The 17,773-nt window shown below is 41.8% G+C and overlaps 2 protein-coding genes across 2 annotated transcripts; both read right to left on the bottom strand.

Moving 5' to 3' along the window:
* Positions 1 to 9,563: 9,563 nt before the first annotated feature.
* LOC103516805 lies at positions 9,564 to 11,836 on the bottom strand. Its single transcript, XM_026829105.1, has 4 exons — positions 11,689 to 11,836; positions 11,137 to 11,287; positions 10,322 to 10,694; positions 9,564 to 9,856 (listed from the first exon to the last, which is right to left on the bottom strand). Exons 1-4 carry the CDS (start codon positions 11,834 to 11,836, stop codon positions 9,674 to 9,676), a joined length of 855 nt encoding a protein of 284 aa, XP_026684906.1. The 3' UTR covers positions 9,564 to 9,673.
* A 4,398-nt stretch (positions 11,837 to 16,234) lies between these two features.
* Positions 16,235 to 17,761, bottom strand: LOC103516804 (uncharacterized protein DDB_G0287625-like). The gene is made up of 2 exons (XM_026829103.1): positions 17,566 to 17,761; positions 16,235 to 17,172 (listed from the first exon to the last, which is right to left on the bottom strand). Exon 2 carries the CDS (start codon positions 16,967 to 16,969, stop codon positions 16,250 to 16,252), a length of 720 nt encoding a protein of 239 aa, XP_026684904.1. The 5' UTR covers positions 16,970 to 17,172; positions 17,566 to 17,761; the 3' UTR covers positions 16,235 to 16,249.
* Between the last annotated feature and the right edge of the window lie 12 nt (positions 17,762 to 17,773).

The raw sequence follows: 17,773 nt of genomic DNA, 5'->3' as shown, positions 1-17,773 counted from the left end.
AAAAAAAATTTTAACATAAAATAAAAAAAAAAAAAAAAAAAAAAAAAAAAAAAAAAAATCAGTAAAACATCAAAACTCTGTTCCGTGTTGATTTATGCCGGGCGTCTCTTCAAACTATTGACGTAGGTTTTTTTTTTTTTAAGAGGTTTGACAGAGGGAACTGTAACTGCTATGGTCTTATCGTCCCGAAATCGAAGAGAGAAGGAAGACAGGATAGGAGAAAGCCAGCCGTTCCGAGAACGAACATTATCCCAGCAGGATAAAATCCGCCCCGGGCGGGAATCGAACCCGCGGCCTAGCGCTTACAAGGCAGACGCACTACCAACTAAGCTAACTAGGCTGGCAACTCAAAAGGTTTGATAGAGCGAACTGTAACAACACTGACCGGAAGCCCAATCGAGTGACTGTGGATTTCGGAAAGTGAACTCTATATACAATTTGGAAGCTCGACACCGTAGACTATTTTGACACTCATGGTGGATTTCACCAATGACTTAATGAGAGATTTCACTAATGAGAGAATTTTCAATGATCCCAAAAGGAGTTTTTTAATGATCCTCCTTTTTGATCACTAAAAACTCCTTGTTGGATTGTTAAAAACTCCTTTTTGGATGTTTGAAAATTCTCCCATCAGTTAAATCTCTCATTAAGCCATTGGTTGAATTCACCATAAGACAATAAGGTTATTTTGTGACTCGAGTTTCACTTTTCATTATCTTTGTATTAATTTGTCACACGTCACACCTACAGATGATTGTCAACAGGCAAGGTTCGTTCTCTGTAAAGGCTCTCTCGTATCTTGTTTCTGCTTTCGGGACGATAAGAACTCCGTTGTTATACAGTTCGTCGATCAAACCCCTTGGAAAAAAAAGTGGATCAATCTTACGTACTTATTCTTGAGAGTTGATTGCAACGGTCAATACATTAATTCGACTTACTTTATCATGGACACTCGTTGCTATCTTGAAAGCCCAGAAGAGGTTAGGTAGTAGAACAGCCGCGGTAGACAGTAATACAACAGAAAAAAGACGGAAGAACACGCGAAGACCGAAGGATACGAAAACGAAACGTTACACAGATATTACTGTGTACTATTACTGTCTACCGCGGCTGTTCTACGATCTAACCTCTTCTGTGCTTTCAAGATAGCAACGAGTGTCCATGATAAAGTAAGTCTAACAAGTGGATCAATTTTGTGACACCTTAATAAGGACCCTGCCTGGGGTGAACTTCATTCTTAACAGATAAGGTTCGCTCTCACTACTCTCCAAGCTAACTAGGGTAATCTCTCTTCGCTTTCGGGGCGGTAAGAACTCCGTAGTTACAGGTCTCTCGATCCAACCCCTCCCTACTGGAAAAAAAAAATCTCCTGACCTTAACCCATTTGAAACGTCATTTGAGAATAACATTTGAAACGCCTTTCTTGCAAATCACTACAATCGGCCTCAATCTTTCAAGAATTCAAGAACACCATCACCATTGACATCTAATAAACTTTATACCGAAACGCGAAAAAAAAAAAAAAAAAAAAAAAAAAAATGTAGGTAACGGTAGACAAAACAATTTTAAAAGACCATTTTGGCCAGCCTAGTTAGCTTAGTTGGTAGTGCGTCTGCCTTGTAAACGCTAGGCTGCGGGTTCGATTCCCGCCCGGCGCGGACTTTATCCTGATGGGATAATGTTCGTTCTCGGAACGGCTGGCTTTCTCCTATCCTGTCTCCCCTCTCTCTTCGATTTCGGGACGATAAAACCATATAGCAGTTACAGTTCCCTCTGTCAAATCTCTTAAAAAAAAATATAAGACCATTTTGAATTTTATCTTCCTATCAGTGCAGTATAGTCCGAAAAGGTACTGATTTTTGATCTCAAGGTACTGCAGTACTGAATTTTTCGCGGGGGTTCGCCAGATTAAACCCTCTGGTACCCAAGACGTACGCGGGCGAAAAAAATATAAAAAAAAGTTGAGAACCGCTGCATTAGGAGGAATTGGCTGGTAGGAATTGGCAGTAGAGTAAGCCAATCGACCGATTCGACCGTTCTCACGCAAAATTGGTTCAGTAAGTCAGCGATAGAGGTAAACCATCGATTTAGAACAGGGTGTTTCAAAGATAACTTTTTTTAATTCCGATCTACTGGTGGATCTGAGAAAACTGCAGGTCGGATAAAATCAAGAAATCAGGAGCAACAAATCAGAAAGGAAGGTTTTTTAAAGAGAGGTTTGCTACAGGGAGCTGTTACTACTAAGGGCTTATCGTCCCGAAAAAGAAAAGAGAGAACAAAGAATAGGAGAAAGTCAGCCGTTTTGAGAACGAACCTCACTTATTTAGGATCAAACCCAGGACCCAGGACCTAGCGCTTACAAGGCAAACGCGCTACCCTCAAAGCTAACTAGGGTGTCCCACCTAAAAAAGACAGGAAGTAGGTTTAAAAATAAATTAAAAAAGACACTGAATTTGTATCAAACAAACCGTTAGCTTTCAGTTGTTAGTTGAACTGATTGAATTTTTTTTTTTTACAAATCCACTAATCTACTATAATATAAACTCAATAATCCACTACAATTCTCAACAGGTTTAAGGTTTAACGCTCAACAGGTTTAAGGTTTAACGCTAAATAAGAAATAACCAATGGGATTATAAGGTGTTTGGCAGGAGGGCTTGGCGAATACCAATCTATGCATAGTCATATCGGTGGGAAAAGAAATTTGGTTGAGAATTTCGGTTTTCGAGCAGTGGCGTAGCTTGATTTTTTAAAGGGGAAGATTTAACCTATAATACAGGGTGTATCACAAAGCTATGTCAAGCCGAAAACGGCGAATAGTACAGGTCTTCCCCTCTATCTAACCTCTAAAAAATGGGTTATTTTCGACCTTTTAAAGTTACTTTTCCGGAGTTTTGACCTCAGATTCGGATTTTTCACAACTTTTTCGTAGGAATCGACCTTTTATTGATAATATTTTCCTAATTGCAACTCCTCCATTGGCAAGGTAGGTGGCAGGCACACTACCAACCAAGCTATAACTAGGCTCCACCGTTGCCAATATTCTAGTTATCCGGCGTGTTCCCGAAGATCAGTGCGTAAGGGGGGTACTCACATCCTGGTGTCTTTGACACCACAGGTCATGTCCTGTCTGCAGGTAGCTTAACATGGGGTACCTTGGTACCTACCTTATTACCTATAGGTACATAGAGTAGGTACATAGCTTTATGCCACATACCAAACTTGCTACCTAAAAAGGAATTTTTAATTGTGTTAAGCATATTTAAATGCTCGTCACAAATATCGTTCCCCGATTATATATTTTTTGATAAATTTTATGACTTGACTTGGACTCGAACCACCAACCTCCAGATCCAAAGTCCGAAGCGTTAACAACTGCACCACTGAGGTTGGTTCTAGCTATTGCTATCTAATTATGTGCCACATACCTATCAGAATTGCTAACCTAGGTACTTACTTATCATGTAGGAATATCTCACAGTTGGCACCTAATAAATTTGCTGATAAATACGGTAAATACCTAGGTCAATAATAATTCTCATTGCTATAATCTTAGTGATAAAATGTAGGTACCTATGTAGATATGAATAAAGTTCATGAATAGAAATTTAACAATCTATTATCGAAACACCAAATATGCTGTACCAACTGCACCTGTTTGTAATAAACAGATTACCTATCGAAGAGAGAAGGAAGACAGGATAGGAGAAAGCCAGCCGTTCCGAGAACGAACATTATCCCATGAGGATAAAATCCGCCCCGGGCGTGAATCGAACCCGCGGCCTAGCGCTTACAAGGCAGACGCACTACCTACTAAGCTAACTAGGCTGGCTCCATTATAAGTATTATAACTACTTCGTTACAATGCACCACCTAATGTGCACTAGAAGTGTTGTATGTTGAAGTTATCCATTTGGACACAATGCCAAGATAATGGTTAAAGGGTAAATCGACCTAACTTCTCAAAGGACATACACAAAAAGTCTACTCTAATGCTGGGTCCAGACTTGTGCAATGCAAAGCAACGTGCAAAGCATTTGCATTGCACATTGCACGTAAAATCAAATCTGACGAATGGGAACGTTTTTCATGTATCCGAGAATTTTTGTACCGATACTCAACTAGTAATGGCCTATAGTAGGTACATCATTTGCATTGCATTACACGATGCTTTGCAAACACGTCCAAACTAGTGCAACGCACATCAAAGACATTCCCCAGAAAACCGCCAACCTCTCGGATACCCACAAACGTTTGCTGCAATGCTCAAAAAACTTTGCTGCCACTTTCTCAAACACGTCCAAACTAACGAATTTCATTGCATTGCACGTTGCATTGCACAAGTCTGGACACAAGACCAGGTCCGCCTGTCAGGTCTACCTGATAGTGTGTGTGCACATCAGCTATCACGTAGACCTGACAGGCAGACCTTTTCAGCCGTACCTGTCAGGTCTACTTGACAGTGAATGGCCGGCCTTAGGCCTGTCGCATATTGGATAGGTCGCCTCTAGTGTGAGAGTTCTGTATTAGGTATACTTTCATAGGTTTGTACTATCACCTCTCATAGCAGAAACATATTTACAGCAATAATCTTCTCCGTACCTGTCAGGTCAACCTGATAGTGAATAGTCGGCCCTGCCAACCTCTCTCATAGCAGAAACATATTTACAGCAATAATCTTCTCCGTACCTGTCAGGTCAACCTGATAGTGAATAGTCGGCCCTGCCAACCTGCCATCAAGATGCCTACCCTACAGGTTGGCCAATATTCCATGGCTAATATTAGTCCCGTCATCCTCTCTACAATCTCTAGCTGATAGCGTCATTGGTCATTGCTTGGGATTCTCAACTCATCTCAATAAATCTTTCATAACCAAGTCAAGGTAACACAGCGCTTGTTTACAAATCAGTCATGGGCATAGTGCACCGTCACCGGTAAGTATTAGTACTATTATTTTAGTATTAGAACTATTATCATTAGTCCTAGTACCATTATTAGCCTTAGTATAAGTATAAGCAATAGGATTAGTATTATTAGTATAAGTAAGTCATGATAATTCTGAGCAGAATCAGTCATTAGTTGAGGAGAGACGCCCAAAATGAACCCTTACTTTTTAGAGGAATTTCGTCTTATGAAGCGTTGTGCAGTTCTGTTAAGGTGTGCCAACTCTGCCAACTGAAGCAATCGACTGGACAAGTGGATATATTTCAGTCAATGTCGATTGACCATTGTGTTTAGAAACAAATTCATAAAAAAGGGATGAAAGAAATTCCAAAAGTTCAAATTTAGGTAAGCCTATAGCCAATATGGTTTCCTTTTTTTTTACTTGATATCATCGTATTACTTTATTCAATTCTCGAACTGCACCATTCCTGCTCCGTCCTCACACTCAATATGGTTTCCTTGATTTAGCGGCAAGAGTTTTTAAAAGTTGCGGCAGCCCGAAATGTGCGACCTACTCAGTCAAAATTTGGTACCCATGCAAACTGAATTTAAAGGCTTAAACTCCGTCCGTGTCCGTCTGTGGCGTCTTTCCCCTATTTTAATCATCTTCTTCGTCATCATTACAATAATGATAATAATAATTATTCATCAACAGAAATGTCATCATACTCTAGTTGTTCTTGTTGTTTTTGTTCTTGTATTTGTTGTTTTTGTTCTTATATTTGTTGTACTACAAGTCTCGTGATCATGTTCTGTTTTACTTGTTTTTGTGTAGTTTATCTTTTTGTGCAATATGCAAGGACCTCCATCAAACATAATCCTTGTCATTGACAATTTGTTTTAACTCGCAATCAGTCACTTTAATCTAACATTTTCACTCATTCCATATTCTGTATGCAAAACTAAAAATTGCACCGTGTCAGGGTCACTACATTGCCTCGGCGATATGATAGGGCCTCGCATGGCCTTTGTTTTAGATTTTCCATCTTCAATTTTTCTTGATTTCCGGGACTAACGGAACTTACTGATCGATAAAGATGTGTGGATACTTTGTATACCTGTGTACTTCCTTAAGCCAGAAACGTTGTTTGCCGTTATTTCTTGAGCGGACGGTGAGCGGTAAGAGATACTGGAACTTGGCCTGGCGCACTGGCTAACAATGACGATAATATTGAATATTGAAGATGCTTATAACACGGTCTGGCTAGGGGACTTGGAACAGGGAGGATACCAGCATACAAATTTCGCTTGCTAAAGAGATAGCAAAGGTTGTTATCCTGATGGGATAATGTTCGTTCTCGGAACGGCTGGCTTTCTCCTATCCTGTCTTCCTTCTCTCTTCGATTTTCGGGACGATAAGTCCATAGCAGTTAAAGTTCCCTCTGTCAAACCTCTTAAAAAAAAATTACAGTTAGGGACATTTTTTTAAACGTTTTTCTCCCCCTTATTTTTTTCAATTATCTTTATTTTACAAGTAAGTACCTATCTAGGTAAATGTTAGTATAGGGCTCCATAGGGCGGCCGTTCCTACCTTTAGGAACAACCACATTTGAAAATTTCCACAGCCGTTCAAAACTTTGCACCATATCCCAGCACCTGTTAGTATTTCTGGGTCACACTGTAGACAGGAACCTGTAAACTGCACGATACCCGCACTAATGGTAATAGAAGAACGAAGCACATAATTACCAATATTAAATAACTGTAAAAATATATTCATAACTTCTGATATACGACATACAGGATGGGCGAAGTCGAATAGTGCTAACAAGAACCTCGTTCAGGATCAAATCAGCCCCGGGAGGGGAGTTAAACCCCGTTTTTTTTTTTTTTTTTTTTTTTTTTTTTTTTTTTTTTTTTACTTTTCCTTTTAAATAAAACTTTGAAATCCTTGAAAAGTGTGTCTCTCGCAACGTCATCCCTTAATTCCGGCCCTAGTTTCTCACAATTTTCCAATCATAGCGGGAACCTTCTTCTGTAATAAGTTCGGCCCTGATTATTTATTCACAGTCCGCTGGTCCCGACCCTGGTTCTTCACAAAATTTCCAATCTTTTAGGACCCTTCTTCTCTGTTAAGTCCGGCCCTGATTATTCACAGGTCTCTGATTCCGGCCCTGATTATTCACAGGTCTCTACCCTCAGTGGACTTAAGGGTCATGCACTCTTCTATCTTGACGATAGTGACTACTGATGAAGATTTTTCACATTCTAAGCTCATTTGTTAATGCATGTCTGCAGGTATGCGTCATGCTATGGGGATTAGACATGCTCACCTGTGGACGTGCTATTAATAGCATGACCACAATGTAATCTTCTGCTTGATGGTCGAATTAACATGTTTTTCAGGCATTAAGACGAAGAATAAAGAAAAAAGAAGGAATAGTGCGTTGATATGTTGTGTAACACCACTGTGTTTCCTCGCGAATTTTGTTTGAAGAAGGAGCCCATCCACGCCCAGCGTTACTAAACTTAATTTCAGTGCTGATATAGAACTGCTGATATAGAATCTACTGCTCTTACACTAAGTAGAAGAACAAAGCTGAAGGAGGAAACCAAGTTTAGTGTGTAGATGCCTACTATAGGTGGTACACAGCAAGTACTGCAACTTGGAACTTGGTAAGTACTATAATTAAAAACAGAACTATTGAGGGAGAGGAGGATGTAAGGAGAGAGTAATATTATTAATTCTTGTGTCATTATCAGTTTATTTAAACTGAGTTAACTCAAAGTATTATTACATACTTCCAAGACACCAAATAAAAATGTTGTTTTCAAATGCTCGGAGTTGACTATTAGGTCATTTTCCCTCGTGCATCCCAATACTTTGCTACCAAGTTGTCGTTGTTTGAAAGGCCAGGACATATTAGTAAATGTTCTGCGTTCATAATTGCTTGCAGATTACATAGTGGGCAGATGGGGGTGTCTTTACAACCTATCCGGTGTAAATGTTGCGCAAGACAGTCATGTCCTGTCATAAGTCTAAAGTTGGCAACTGCTGTTTTTCTTGGTAGTTCAGGGATTATTTCTGGTTTGTCTATTAAATCTTTCCACTTTTTCCCAGCTCCTTCACGTTTCAACCAGTTTTTGTGTTGATGGTTGCTTCTTAGGTTTATTAAGCGTTTTGCTGATTGAAAAGGTAAATTTCTTGTTTGGGTGGAAATAATTTCAGTTCCTTTTTTGGCAAGTATATCTGCTGTTTCGTTGCCATGTATGCCACAGTGTGCTGGGATCCACTGAAGGTTGACCTGTTTCTTTAGGGATTTGAGTTGTTGGAGCATTTTTCTTATTTCTTGTATCTCTCTTGTTGGTGTTTCGTCCATACTGACAATAGATTGAATGGCGGCTTTTGAGTCACTTAGGATTACTACCTTATTGAATTTGTGTGTTCTGAAAAGGAGTTGTTGGATGGCAAATTTTATGGCTTCGATTTTTCCATCATAGTTTGTAGTATGTGGTCCTAATCCTTTGTAGAATGCAAAAAGGTCACATGTTATGCCTGCACCTGCTCCTTTTTCTGGGTCTTGCATTGAGCCGTCTGTATACACATGGAGCCATTGTTCTGCAGGGTATTGGGTGTGGATGGTTTCAAGTGCCTTTGCTTTAGCTACAGTTGGTGCAACATCATGTTTTTTAAAGTTATCATTTTCATCAATTGTAAATGCAATTTCTTTGTGTTATTATGTCACAACTTTGGTGCTCACTGCAGCATTGTAGGATTTTTCCCAATAAGTATCTCAATAATCCTAACAACCAATGTTTACCTACCATGCTGGCACCGGTCGCTATGCGCATTTACATGTCATAGCTACTCATTTTCCTCACGAGGCTGAGTGGGCCCCGCAACAGCCAATCATGGGATCAATCATTTGCATGATACAAATTTCTTGACCCCGCCGGGAATCGAAAAAATTTAAAATTTAACGTACCTACCAAACTTAAAGGAAGCCAGTCTACTTATCTTGGAAAGGTAGGGCCGCCTGCCTTGTAAACTCTAGGCCGTGGTTTCGAATTTTGCTGGTTCGAATTTCCTGAACGAAATTTCATCTGTTTTTCTGTTAAGGATAAAGTTCGTTCCCGGAACAATTGACCTTCTTCGATCTAGTTAACCCTGTCCTCCTCTCTTCAAGAAAAAAAAAGTTCGTTCTTGGAACGGCTGGATTTCTCCTATCCTGTCTTCTTCTCTTCGATTTTGGGCGACAAGACCTCCGTTGTTAGAAGTCCCTCTATCAAAGTTCATCCGTCTTCGAAAAAAGTCTTATAACCTCTCTAAGTTTGGTACGTTCATACGTTGAAGTAAATGTTGGACACCGCCAGCTTTTTTTTTTTTTTTTTTTTTTTTTTTTTCAGTTCTGTACTTGGAAGTCGAGGTGCACTCAGAACAATTTCGTAGCTACTTTAATCCATTAGCGGCATTACCAGTGTAAAAAGATCGATGATGTATGAGAATTAATTGTAAAGGAGGCAACTTGTAATGCTGTGACTCTTAGTAATATCCACAAAAGTTGTGTAAAAGCTCTCTGCTTTACCACAAATAATTTTTGATTTCATTTTGATCCTTGATCTTGAGAGATAAACACAGAGAGAGGCTACCTCAACTTTCATTACAAATTTTCATCAGTAAATGGTTTCTTCAAATTAAATTGATCCCAAGGGAATGAGACAAAAAAGTCCCTTTACCCCAGCAGTCTTAAACAAGGTCTCGTTTATTTTATGGGTTTAATAACATGTGTTACCTGTCTCTGAGCTCAATATACACACTCCTCAGCAGTTGCCTCGCATCCTGTTCATGGAGAACATGCTTCAGTCTCTGTCTGACTCGTGCGAGGCGGGTATCTCGCTCCTCTTTAATCTCGTTCGTGAGGAACAGTGTCTTGGCCTCATCTATTGATTTTATCCTCGCTTGGATACTCGCCTGGGGGATAGAAAACAGGATTAAACAAGACTAGTAGACAGATCAGCTACATCCTCTCTCTTACCTCGCTTGGATACTCGCCTGGGGGATAGAAAACAGGATTAAACAAGACTAGTAGACAGATCAGCTACATCCTCTCTCTTAAAAAAAAGGTTTGATAGAGGGAACTGTAGGTAACTGCCAAGATCTTATCCTCCCGAAATCGCAGAGATAAAGAAGACAGGATAGGAGAAAGCCAGAACGAACCTTATCTATTTGGGATAAAATCCGCCCGGGGTGATGGTCTCTAGCCATGTTAACATAGCTCGACCTGAATCGCAGTCAACCATCGATGCATCCTGAGGACTTGTGCTTAATAGTTAAAAGCAGAGAAAACACTTTGAAAACTGTCTGCTGTCTAGGCTGGTTAGGGTTAGCTGTTCTTCTTCCTGTTTTTAAAAAATATCTAAGAAAAATCTCACTTACGCTACTCAGCGAGTCATCCGACTTTCTGGCCTCCGGACCTCCTCCATTATCCGGCCTCGCCTCGTCACCGGTTCTGTCCGGTCTCAGGAATTTTCCCAGAGTATCCTCCATCAGAATGAGCTGTGTGACCAACCGCGCCTTCATATCGTCTTCATCATCATAACGCTTCAAATTCTCCTCTATCGCGCCAATATCGGTCATGATTTTCGCGCAAGCGCTGCGCTTGTCCGCGCCGTCGTTGCGTCGAAAATAGGCGTCGATGCTTCCTTGGAGGGAAAAGCATTGGGAGCGGATCTGAGCCCCAATGTCCTCCTTGTCCAGATGATGGAGGGTGGACTCTACTTCCACCTGTGAAAATAAGATTTTTTTAAGGCTTTAACGGCAGGATTCTCACTGGCTGCATCCAACCTGCGGTCAGGGAGCACAGGTACAAAAAGGTTGCATCCAAATTGCGGTCATTCGATCACCCTCACACATCCAAATTGCGGTCATTCGATTTGACCATAATCAGGTAGTTTTGACCGCAGGTTGGAATCCCCGTTCTCACTTAGTGAGCTCTTCCACCCAACTCAGGTCACGTGAGATGTAGTTATAAGGGCAGCCACTCAGTCTCAGACCATCTGACAGACCGGTTTGTCTGAGAGTCGGAAGTCGGACCGTGTGTGACGGGAAAAGCTTCAGACCTAAATCATTTAAACTCTGACAGACCGGTTTGTCTGAGAGTCGGAAGTCGGACCGTGTGTGACGGGAAAAGCTTCAGACCTAAATCATTTAAACTCGCCGCGTGGGGGGTGGTGAAGCTTACGAACCCGTACCCCGGGCGCGGCGTATACTCGTAGGTAGGCTGGGCTGGGGTCCCGGTAGGGTGGGCCGGAGACGGGGTCTTGAGTCTCTGGCCCCGGTAGTGGTGTACCATGGCGCTTTGGATCGTGCCGAACCCCGCGAAGTGAGCTCGGAGCGACTTCTCTGAAAATCAACAATTGACGGAATGAAATTTAGATTTGCCAACCGAGTTAGGTCTACCAAATCAAGTCATGAATCTTTGTGGTAAAGCAGAGAGCTTCTGACATGAACGTCACAACCTACTACGATCTCAAGAGCATTTAAACTTTTTTTTTTCAAGAAATTTAATAGAGGGAACTGTAACGGAGGTTTTATCATCCCGAAATGGAAGAGAGAAGGAAGACGGGTCACGGTTGGTCCAGTGGTAACGCGCTTGCTTGCCATGCAGAAGGTCCCGGGTTCGAATCCCACCGTCGACAAAAATTGGTACTCGTTTTTCGATTGCAAATATATCAACGGGTTCGGCGGGACAGTGTCTCCCCGCCGATATTTGTTGACCAGTGCATACTTAACGCCCAATGTGCGGTTGCCGAGTTCACTCCCGTCTAGCGCAGTGAGTGCTTTCTGCGCCGCGTCAGGGGTGGTGAAGCTTACGAACCCGTACCCCGGGCGTGTGCTCCCGGCAGGGTGGGCTGGGGTCTTGAGTCGCTGGCCCCGATAGTGGTGTACCATGGCGCTTTGGATTGTGCCGAACCCTGCGAAGTGAGCTCGGAGCGACTTTTCTGAAAATCAACAATTGACGGAATGAAATTGAGATTTGCCAGCCTAGTTAGGTCTACCAAATCAAGTCATGAATCTTTGTGGTAAAGCAGAGAGCTTCTGACATGAACGTCTCTGATGAGAGGCATACTACGGGATGGGCATGCTACGACACAGGCCACAAGCGTCTAATGTAGCAGTTGTTCCATTGCTACGAAAAAACGGCGGTGGAACACTCATCTTAAAAAAAAAAAAAAACGATAAGAGAATGCCAGTCGTTACGCCAATGAACCTTATCTGTTTAGGTGAAAGTTCGCCCGGGCAGGAATCAAATCCACGACCTAGCGCTTGCTGTCTTCCTTCTCTCTTCGGTTTCGGGACGATAAGACCATAGCAGTTACAGTTCCCTCTGTCAAACCTCTTAAAAAAAAAAAAAAATTGTACACCCTGTAATAATCTGAGTTAATAGTCTTACGTGAGGACGAACCAATGTCTTTGTGTTTAGAGCATCCGTGTTAATAAGCGGCGAGATTGGTGAGTAAACAGATGAGTGACTCCGAATACCTAGGTACTTCATCGCGGTTTTAAATATGATGCACCTATTAGAATCAAAACAAAGAATGTCCGCAAGAAAAAAAAGGAGGAAGAAGAAGAAAGAGAAGAAGAAGAAAGAGAAGAAGAAGAAAGAGAAGAAGAAGAAGAAGAAGAAGAAGAAGAAGAAGAAGAAAAAGACGAAGAAGAAAACAAAGTTTTGAAAAATAACAAAAATAAAAATACCAAAATATACCCAGATTTCTTTGTCCAAATTATGACTTCAAACATTGGTAAGCTTTGCCTACGATCTTTCGAACTTATAGGACTGTAAGATACCCAATTATGTAGGTACCTATAATTACAGACATCATTATAGAATTGAACAAAATTACATACATACCTAAATTACATTGCCTCGGAACTCAGAAATGTTAGAAATGTTCTTGAACCTGTAGAGTTGAACAATTTTTCCAGTCATTTCTAAAAAAAAAAGTTCTCAGGTCAAATCTTAGATGCAGCTGTTGGCTGTTGGTAATTCCACATAGGTGATTTTAGAAGAATGTCTGCGCTGAGATTAGAATTCCAAGCGTTTCTTATCTTTGATTTCTTTGTCAGAAACACTACAGGAGCTACCAACCTCAGTGGTGCTGTGGTTAGTGGAGCTACCAACCTTAGTGGTGCTGTGGTTAGTGGAGCTACCAACCTCAGTGGTGCTGTGGTTAGTGGACTTTGAATCCGGAGTTTGGTGGTTCCTAGTCCAAGTTCTTCTTCATCTTCGCCTTTTCCCGTGTTCAGACGGGGTCGGCGTTTTTCGTCAACCTCTTAATCAGCCCTAATAGGGTGAGTGCTTTTGGTCTGTCATCATTTGGTTTTGGCTACAAAAATTTTACGAATGGCTGCCCTTCGCACTCAACCTTTGCTATTTCTTTAAATACCTGAAGGTTAAGGCGGTCTCTTCCTGATCCCTGATGTGCCACGTCCATTTTAGTTTAGGACTATTGCACAGTTAGTTTACCTACTTCACCTAATTCAGAAGATCGCATGTTTTTTTCTTCATCTTTTAATTAAAATAATAAATGTCACGCATTTTAGACAAATGCCCTTGCTGCTTAGCCATTAAATAAAACAAAATAAATGTCAGTTTTTCGTACCGAAACGGTCAGTTTGTCAACGCCCTTAAAAAAAGTGCACCAACTTCTTGATATTCCTAATCATGTGACCAAATTCAAGTCTCGTACCAAATACACAAGCACCAATACCAAATACACAAGTGTACCAAAACCAACACCAAATAGGTACCAATAATATCAAGTACCCAAGGTAGACATGGTCAAATTTGCATACTGCACAGTCTGGCCAGAAGCAAATAGATTGATGTCAACTCAGTGTTGATCCTGAAGGCGTGTCCACACTTAACAAGATCCACATGAAATCACGAACGCAACATATCTACAAAGTTGATCCATTTTGAGACCTTTAATTCTGGATTCTGGTTAGCTGTTTTCCACTTGAGTGCCTATCAGTTATTGAATATTGGAAACTCAAGGGATAAATAAAACTAGGACACATCCATCACTATCTCATTATTGGTGTGAATAAAACATCCACAAATTTTATTGGTGCATATGCATATAGCACATCCCCTAATCCATTCTCTTGGTGCATATAGCACATCCACCAATTTTGATTCAAACTGAAAACCCACTGAATTTCCCAGGTACTCGTACTTTCGACGTATGGCTGAAAAGCCCAGAATTTAGAGCTTTTTGAGAATAACCCATCCACACTGAGGAAAAAAAATGGTGACAGGGTGCCATACGTTTAGGGTGGAAGAACTCTTATTATTTGGTTATTTCTCCTGATTTAGGCTGTTGGAATGCTATATTATAGTGTCGAGCTTCCCGATATAGAGTTCAATATTAGAGTGCAGTAATCCAGTCACCCGATTGGGTTGTCGCACCCTAAGTTTTTTCTCAGTGCACTAATATATGATAAGCTCTTTTGTTTCTGCAGCGACTCAATGCAGTTGAAACAATGGGTGGATATCAGTAGGTCGATATGTGAATAATTAATGTTAGAGCATTAGAATAAAATATTTATGATATTGGATTTGGTCTGGGACTCTTCTGTCTCACGCAGTCTTTATTTGGACTGCCAATATACAGGAGTGTCAAAACAGACTGAACTGTCTTAGTGGCGGATAGATTGGGACTTTGGCGTCAAGGATCGAGGGACAGCTTGTACTTATTTAATTTTTTTTACCTGGTGTATTTTGCGCTTACAAGGCAGGCGCACTACCCTCCAAGGCTCTAAGCTACCTGGTGTATTTTGCGCTTACAAGGCAGGCGCACTACCCTCTAAGGCTCTAAGCTACCTGGTGTATTTTGCGCTTACAAGGCAGGCGCACCACCCTCGGATTTCCTATGGTTTAGTCCTTGAAGTGCAGAAGTATTGGTTAGTTCAATAGGTTTAGTACAGAAGTACAGGCGCTACCACGCCAAAAGAAGGGAAATGAGCGTCAGAAGAGTTTCCGAAAGGAAAATGCGACTTATTTGATTCCTTTACTCTTCTCTGATTGGCTGTCGGATTTCAGTCTCATATTCTCGATTATTTCGAACGTAATCTTGGCGATGCTGCTACCCAGGTCGCTACTTTCATCATGGTCGCTACCGGCACACTCTGGGTCGCTACCGACATTGTCTGGGTCGCTCCCGGTAGATTCCGAGTCGCTCAGATGTTCGGCAAGGTAGCGGGCTATACCTGCTAGTTTGGTGGATTTGGTTTTGGCCTGAGCCATGTTTGGTTTGGATCCAATATATAAGTAATGCTATGCGGGTTCTTCATATAATAGAGGGCAGCGTCTGACGGGGAAAGACAAACAAAAAGGAATTTGAATTACCTCTGATGAGAATATTAAACTTTTGGAGGTTTTATACGGAGAACTGGCACAACGGAGGTCTTATCGTCCCAAAATTGAAGAGAGAAGTAGAACAGGAGGATAAAATCCGCCCCGGGCGGGAATCGAACCCGCGGCCTAGCGCTTACAAGGCAGACGCGCTACCAACTAAGCTAACTAGGCTGGGTTCGGAGATAGAGATAGCTTTAAAACATTAGTTTCCAATGCTTAGCTAGGTAGGTAGTACGAAAGGTCTGTTTTTCATTCGACGTGGGTGCGATGCGAACCCGACGCGTGTTTTTCATTCCACTTCCCCTACTTTAGCGTCAACGCTGCGTCTTAAATCCCTGATGCGAGTCTCGAGTAGCTTCAGGTTCCGCCATATTGTAATTTATATTGAGGGAAATGAAAAAAAATGTTCCGTAATTTCTCCACTAGATGTCGTCATGTTTGTTGAATTTCCACTTTTTACCCCCACTCCTGACGCAGAGTGTACGCCGCATCGATGCGGCGTAGGAATGAAAAACAGACCTGAAGTTAGTATCGTGCTATTAGATCGATAGTGAAGATAATAAATTAAACTGTAAAACTCAGTGGAAAACAAATTACAAACAAACAGAGATCTCGAGTTAAGTAAAACCATGTAAATAGCTGAGACGAGAACCATAATAGCCTGGTTGGGCCCAAATTAAATGACCAATATTGAAAGCATTTTGAAAAAGCGCTTATTAAAAGCGTTTTTGTCATACCTCGGCTGAGATCGAACCCATGGCCTCCTAATTGCCAAGCGAGCGTGTTGACCGCTACACCACCGAGGCAAGGTTCACTCGAACTCGAAATACAGTTACAGCACTGTTTGGGCCAAATTTTCACACTCAATAATTACTAAAATCCGCCCCGGGCGGGAATCGAACCCGCGGCCTAGCGCTTACAAGGCAGACGCACTACCAACTAAGCTAAGTAGGCTGGCACTGTTGTTCTTTAAAGGACAAGTTGTCAGTAAGGAAGTAACCAGTAAACTGGAGTATTTTCATTACCTCTACTTGGGTTAGGATGTTTTCAATGTGAGCTTCAATTGAGCCGGGACGAGGAGGGTTTTGAGGATTTGTTTCATCTCTGCTACGGGTTGTTTGGTTGTTGGCACTTGTTGGTTTGTTGTTGGTATTAGTTGTTTCATTCTTGACATTGCTTGTTTGGTTGTTGGTATTCTTGGCATTGCTTGTTTGGTTGTTGGTATTGTTTTTATGGTTATTGGCATTGTTGGCTGAGCTATTGGTTTGTTTGGGGACTCTATTGTTAATATGTTCGGAGAATTCGTCGTTGGCACTACTAGGTTTGTTGTTGTCATTGTCAGGTTCGTTTTTGGCATTCGTTGATTTGTTATTGGTATTGCTAGACTTTTGTTTGTTGATTTGGTTTTTGGTTCGGTTGGTTTCATTTTTGCTTTGTTTAGAAGATTGGTTATTAGCAGTGGACGGTTTATTGACAGTAGTAGGCTGATTGCTAGCGCTTTTGGGACGACTTTTCCCGTCATCTTTTTCAGTCGTTTTGTGGTCTCTGTTTTCGAAATCCTGTTCTTCACATGAATAGAATGCTTCTTCATCATTATCGTATCCTTCTTCATTTTCTTCTTCGTCATATTCCTCTTCACAATCCTCTTTGTCTTCATTCTCCATATTTCCTTCTTCGAAATGATCACCTTCAAATGTAACTCTTTTTCCGACTGGTTTCGTTTTCGTGGCTGATCGTTTATCCTTGTCGTCCTTGTCGTGCGTATTCGGGGCAGATCGGGTGTTTCCGGAGTCGGCCGAAGTGGTTTTCGTGTTAGTTTGGGAGCTGCTGCTGCTAGACGTGCTAGGTGTGAGGGTGATTGAGGGACCTGGAAATTAGAAGAAGATAGAAAATCTTGATTTTGAAGTGTGAGATGAGGCTCAATGGGTGTGTGTTGAAATACTCAGCCGTGCTTACTGCTTACAGGAGCGCTTGGCTAAGGTCAGACCATCTGAAACACCGTAAGCTCAAGCTTTTTTCGCTACACACGCTCAGACGGTCTGTGATAACTAGATCTCTCAGACGGTCTTACCGTGAATGGGCTGGCCTCAGAGTTTTTTTAACGTCTTGGGCCAGCCACTCACTATCAGGTACACCTGATCAGGTCCTCCTGTCTGGTCAACCTGATAGAGTGTGCTCATCAGGTATCAGGTAGACCTGACAGGCGGATTTGATCAGGTGTACTTGTCAGATCTACCTGATAGCGAGTGCCTGGTCATACCTTTTCCGACACTCGAGCCGCTTTTCACCGGCGGGACAGTGTCTCCCCGCCCGTACTTGTTGACCAGTGCATACTTAACGCCCAATGTGCGGTTGCCGAGTTCAGACCCGTCTAGCGCAGTGAGTGCTTTCTGCGCCGCGTGGGGGGTGGTGAAGCTTACGAACCCGTACCCCGGGCGCGGCGTATACTCGGAGGTAGGCAGATCGGA

The sequence above is a fragment of the Diaphorina citri genome, unplaced genomic scaffold (assembly GCF_000475195.1).
Source record: "Diaphorina citri unplaced genomic scaffold, Diaci psyllid genome assembly version 1.1 scaffold1669, whole genome shotgun sequence".
NCBI classification, from domain to species: domain Eukaryota; kingdom Metazoa; phylum Arthropoda; class Insecta; order Hemiptera; family Psyllidae; genus Diaphorina; species Diaphorina citri.
The sequence above is the reverse complement of the archived record's forward strand: the minus strand, read 5'-3'. Positions and strand labels throughout refer to the sequence as shown.

Excerpts from the sequence above, each read along its gene's own strand:
- LOC103516805 (XM_026829105.1), bottom strand. The coding sequence starts at position 11,836 with ATGGTACACCACTATCGGGGCCAGCGACTCAAGACCCCAGCCCACCCT. Across the intron at positions 11,288-11,688 it reads CGGGAGTGAACTCGGCAACC|AGAAGTCGCTCCGAGCTCAC; the intron begins GCACATTGGGCG and ends GTTGATTTTCAG. Across the intron at positions 9,857-10,321 it reads CGGATGACTCGCTGAGTAGC|GCGAGTATCCAAGCGAGGAT; the intron begins GTAAGTGAGATT and ends TCTATCCCCCAG.
- LOC103516804 (XM_026829103.1), bottom strand. The coding sequence starts at position 16,969 with ATGGAGAATGAAGACAAAGAGGATTGTGAAGAGGAATATGACGAAGAA.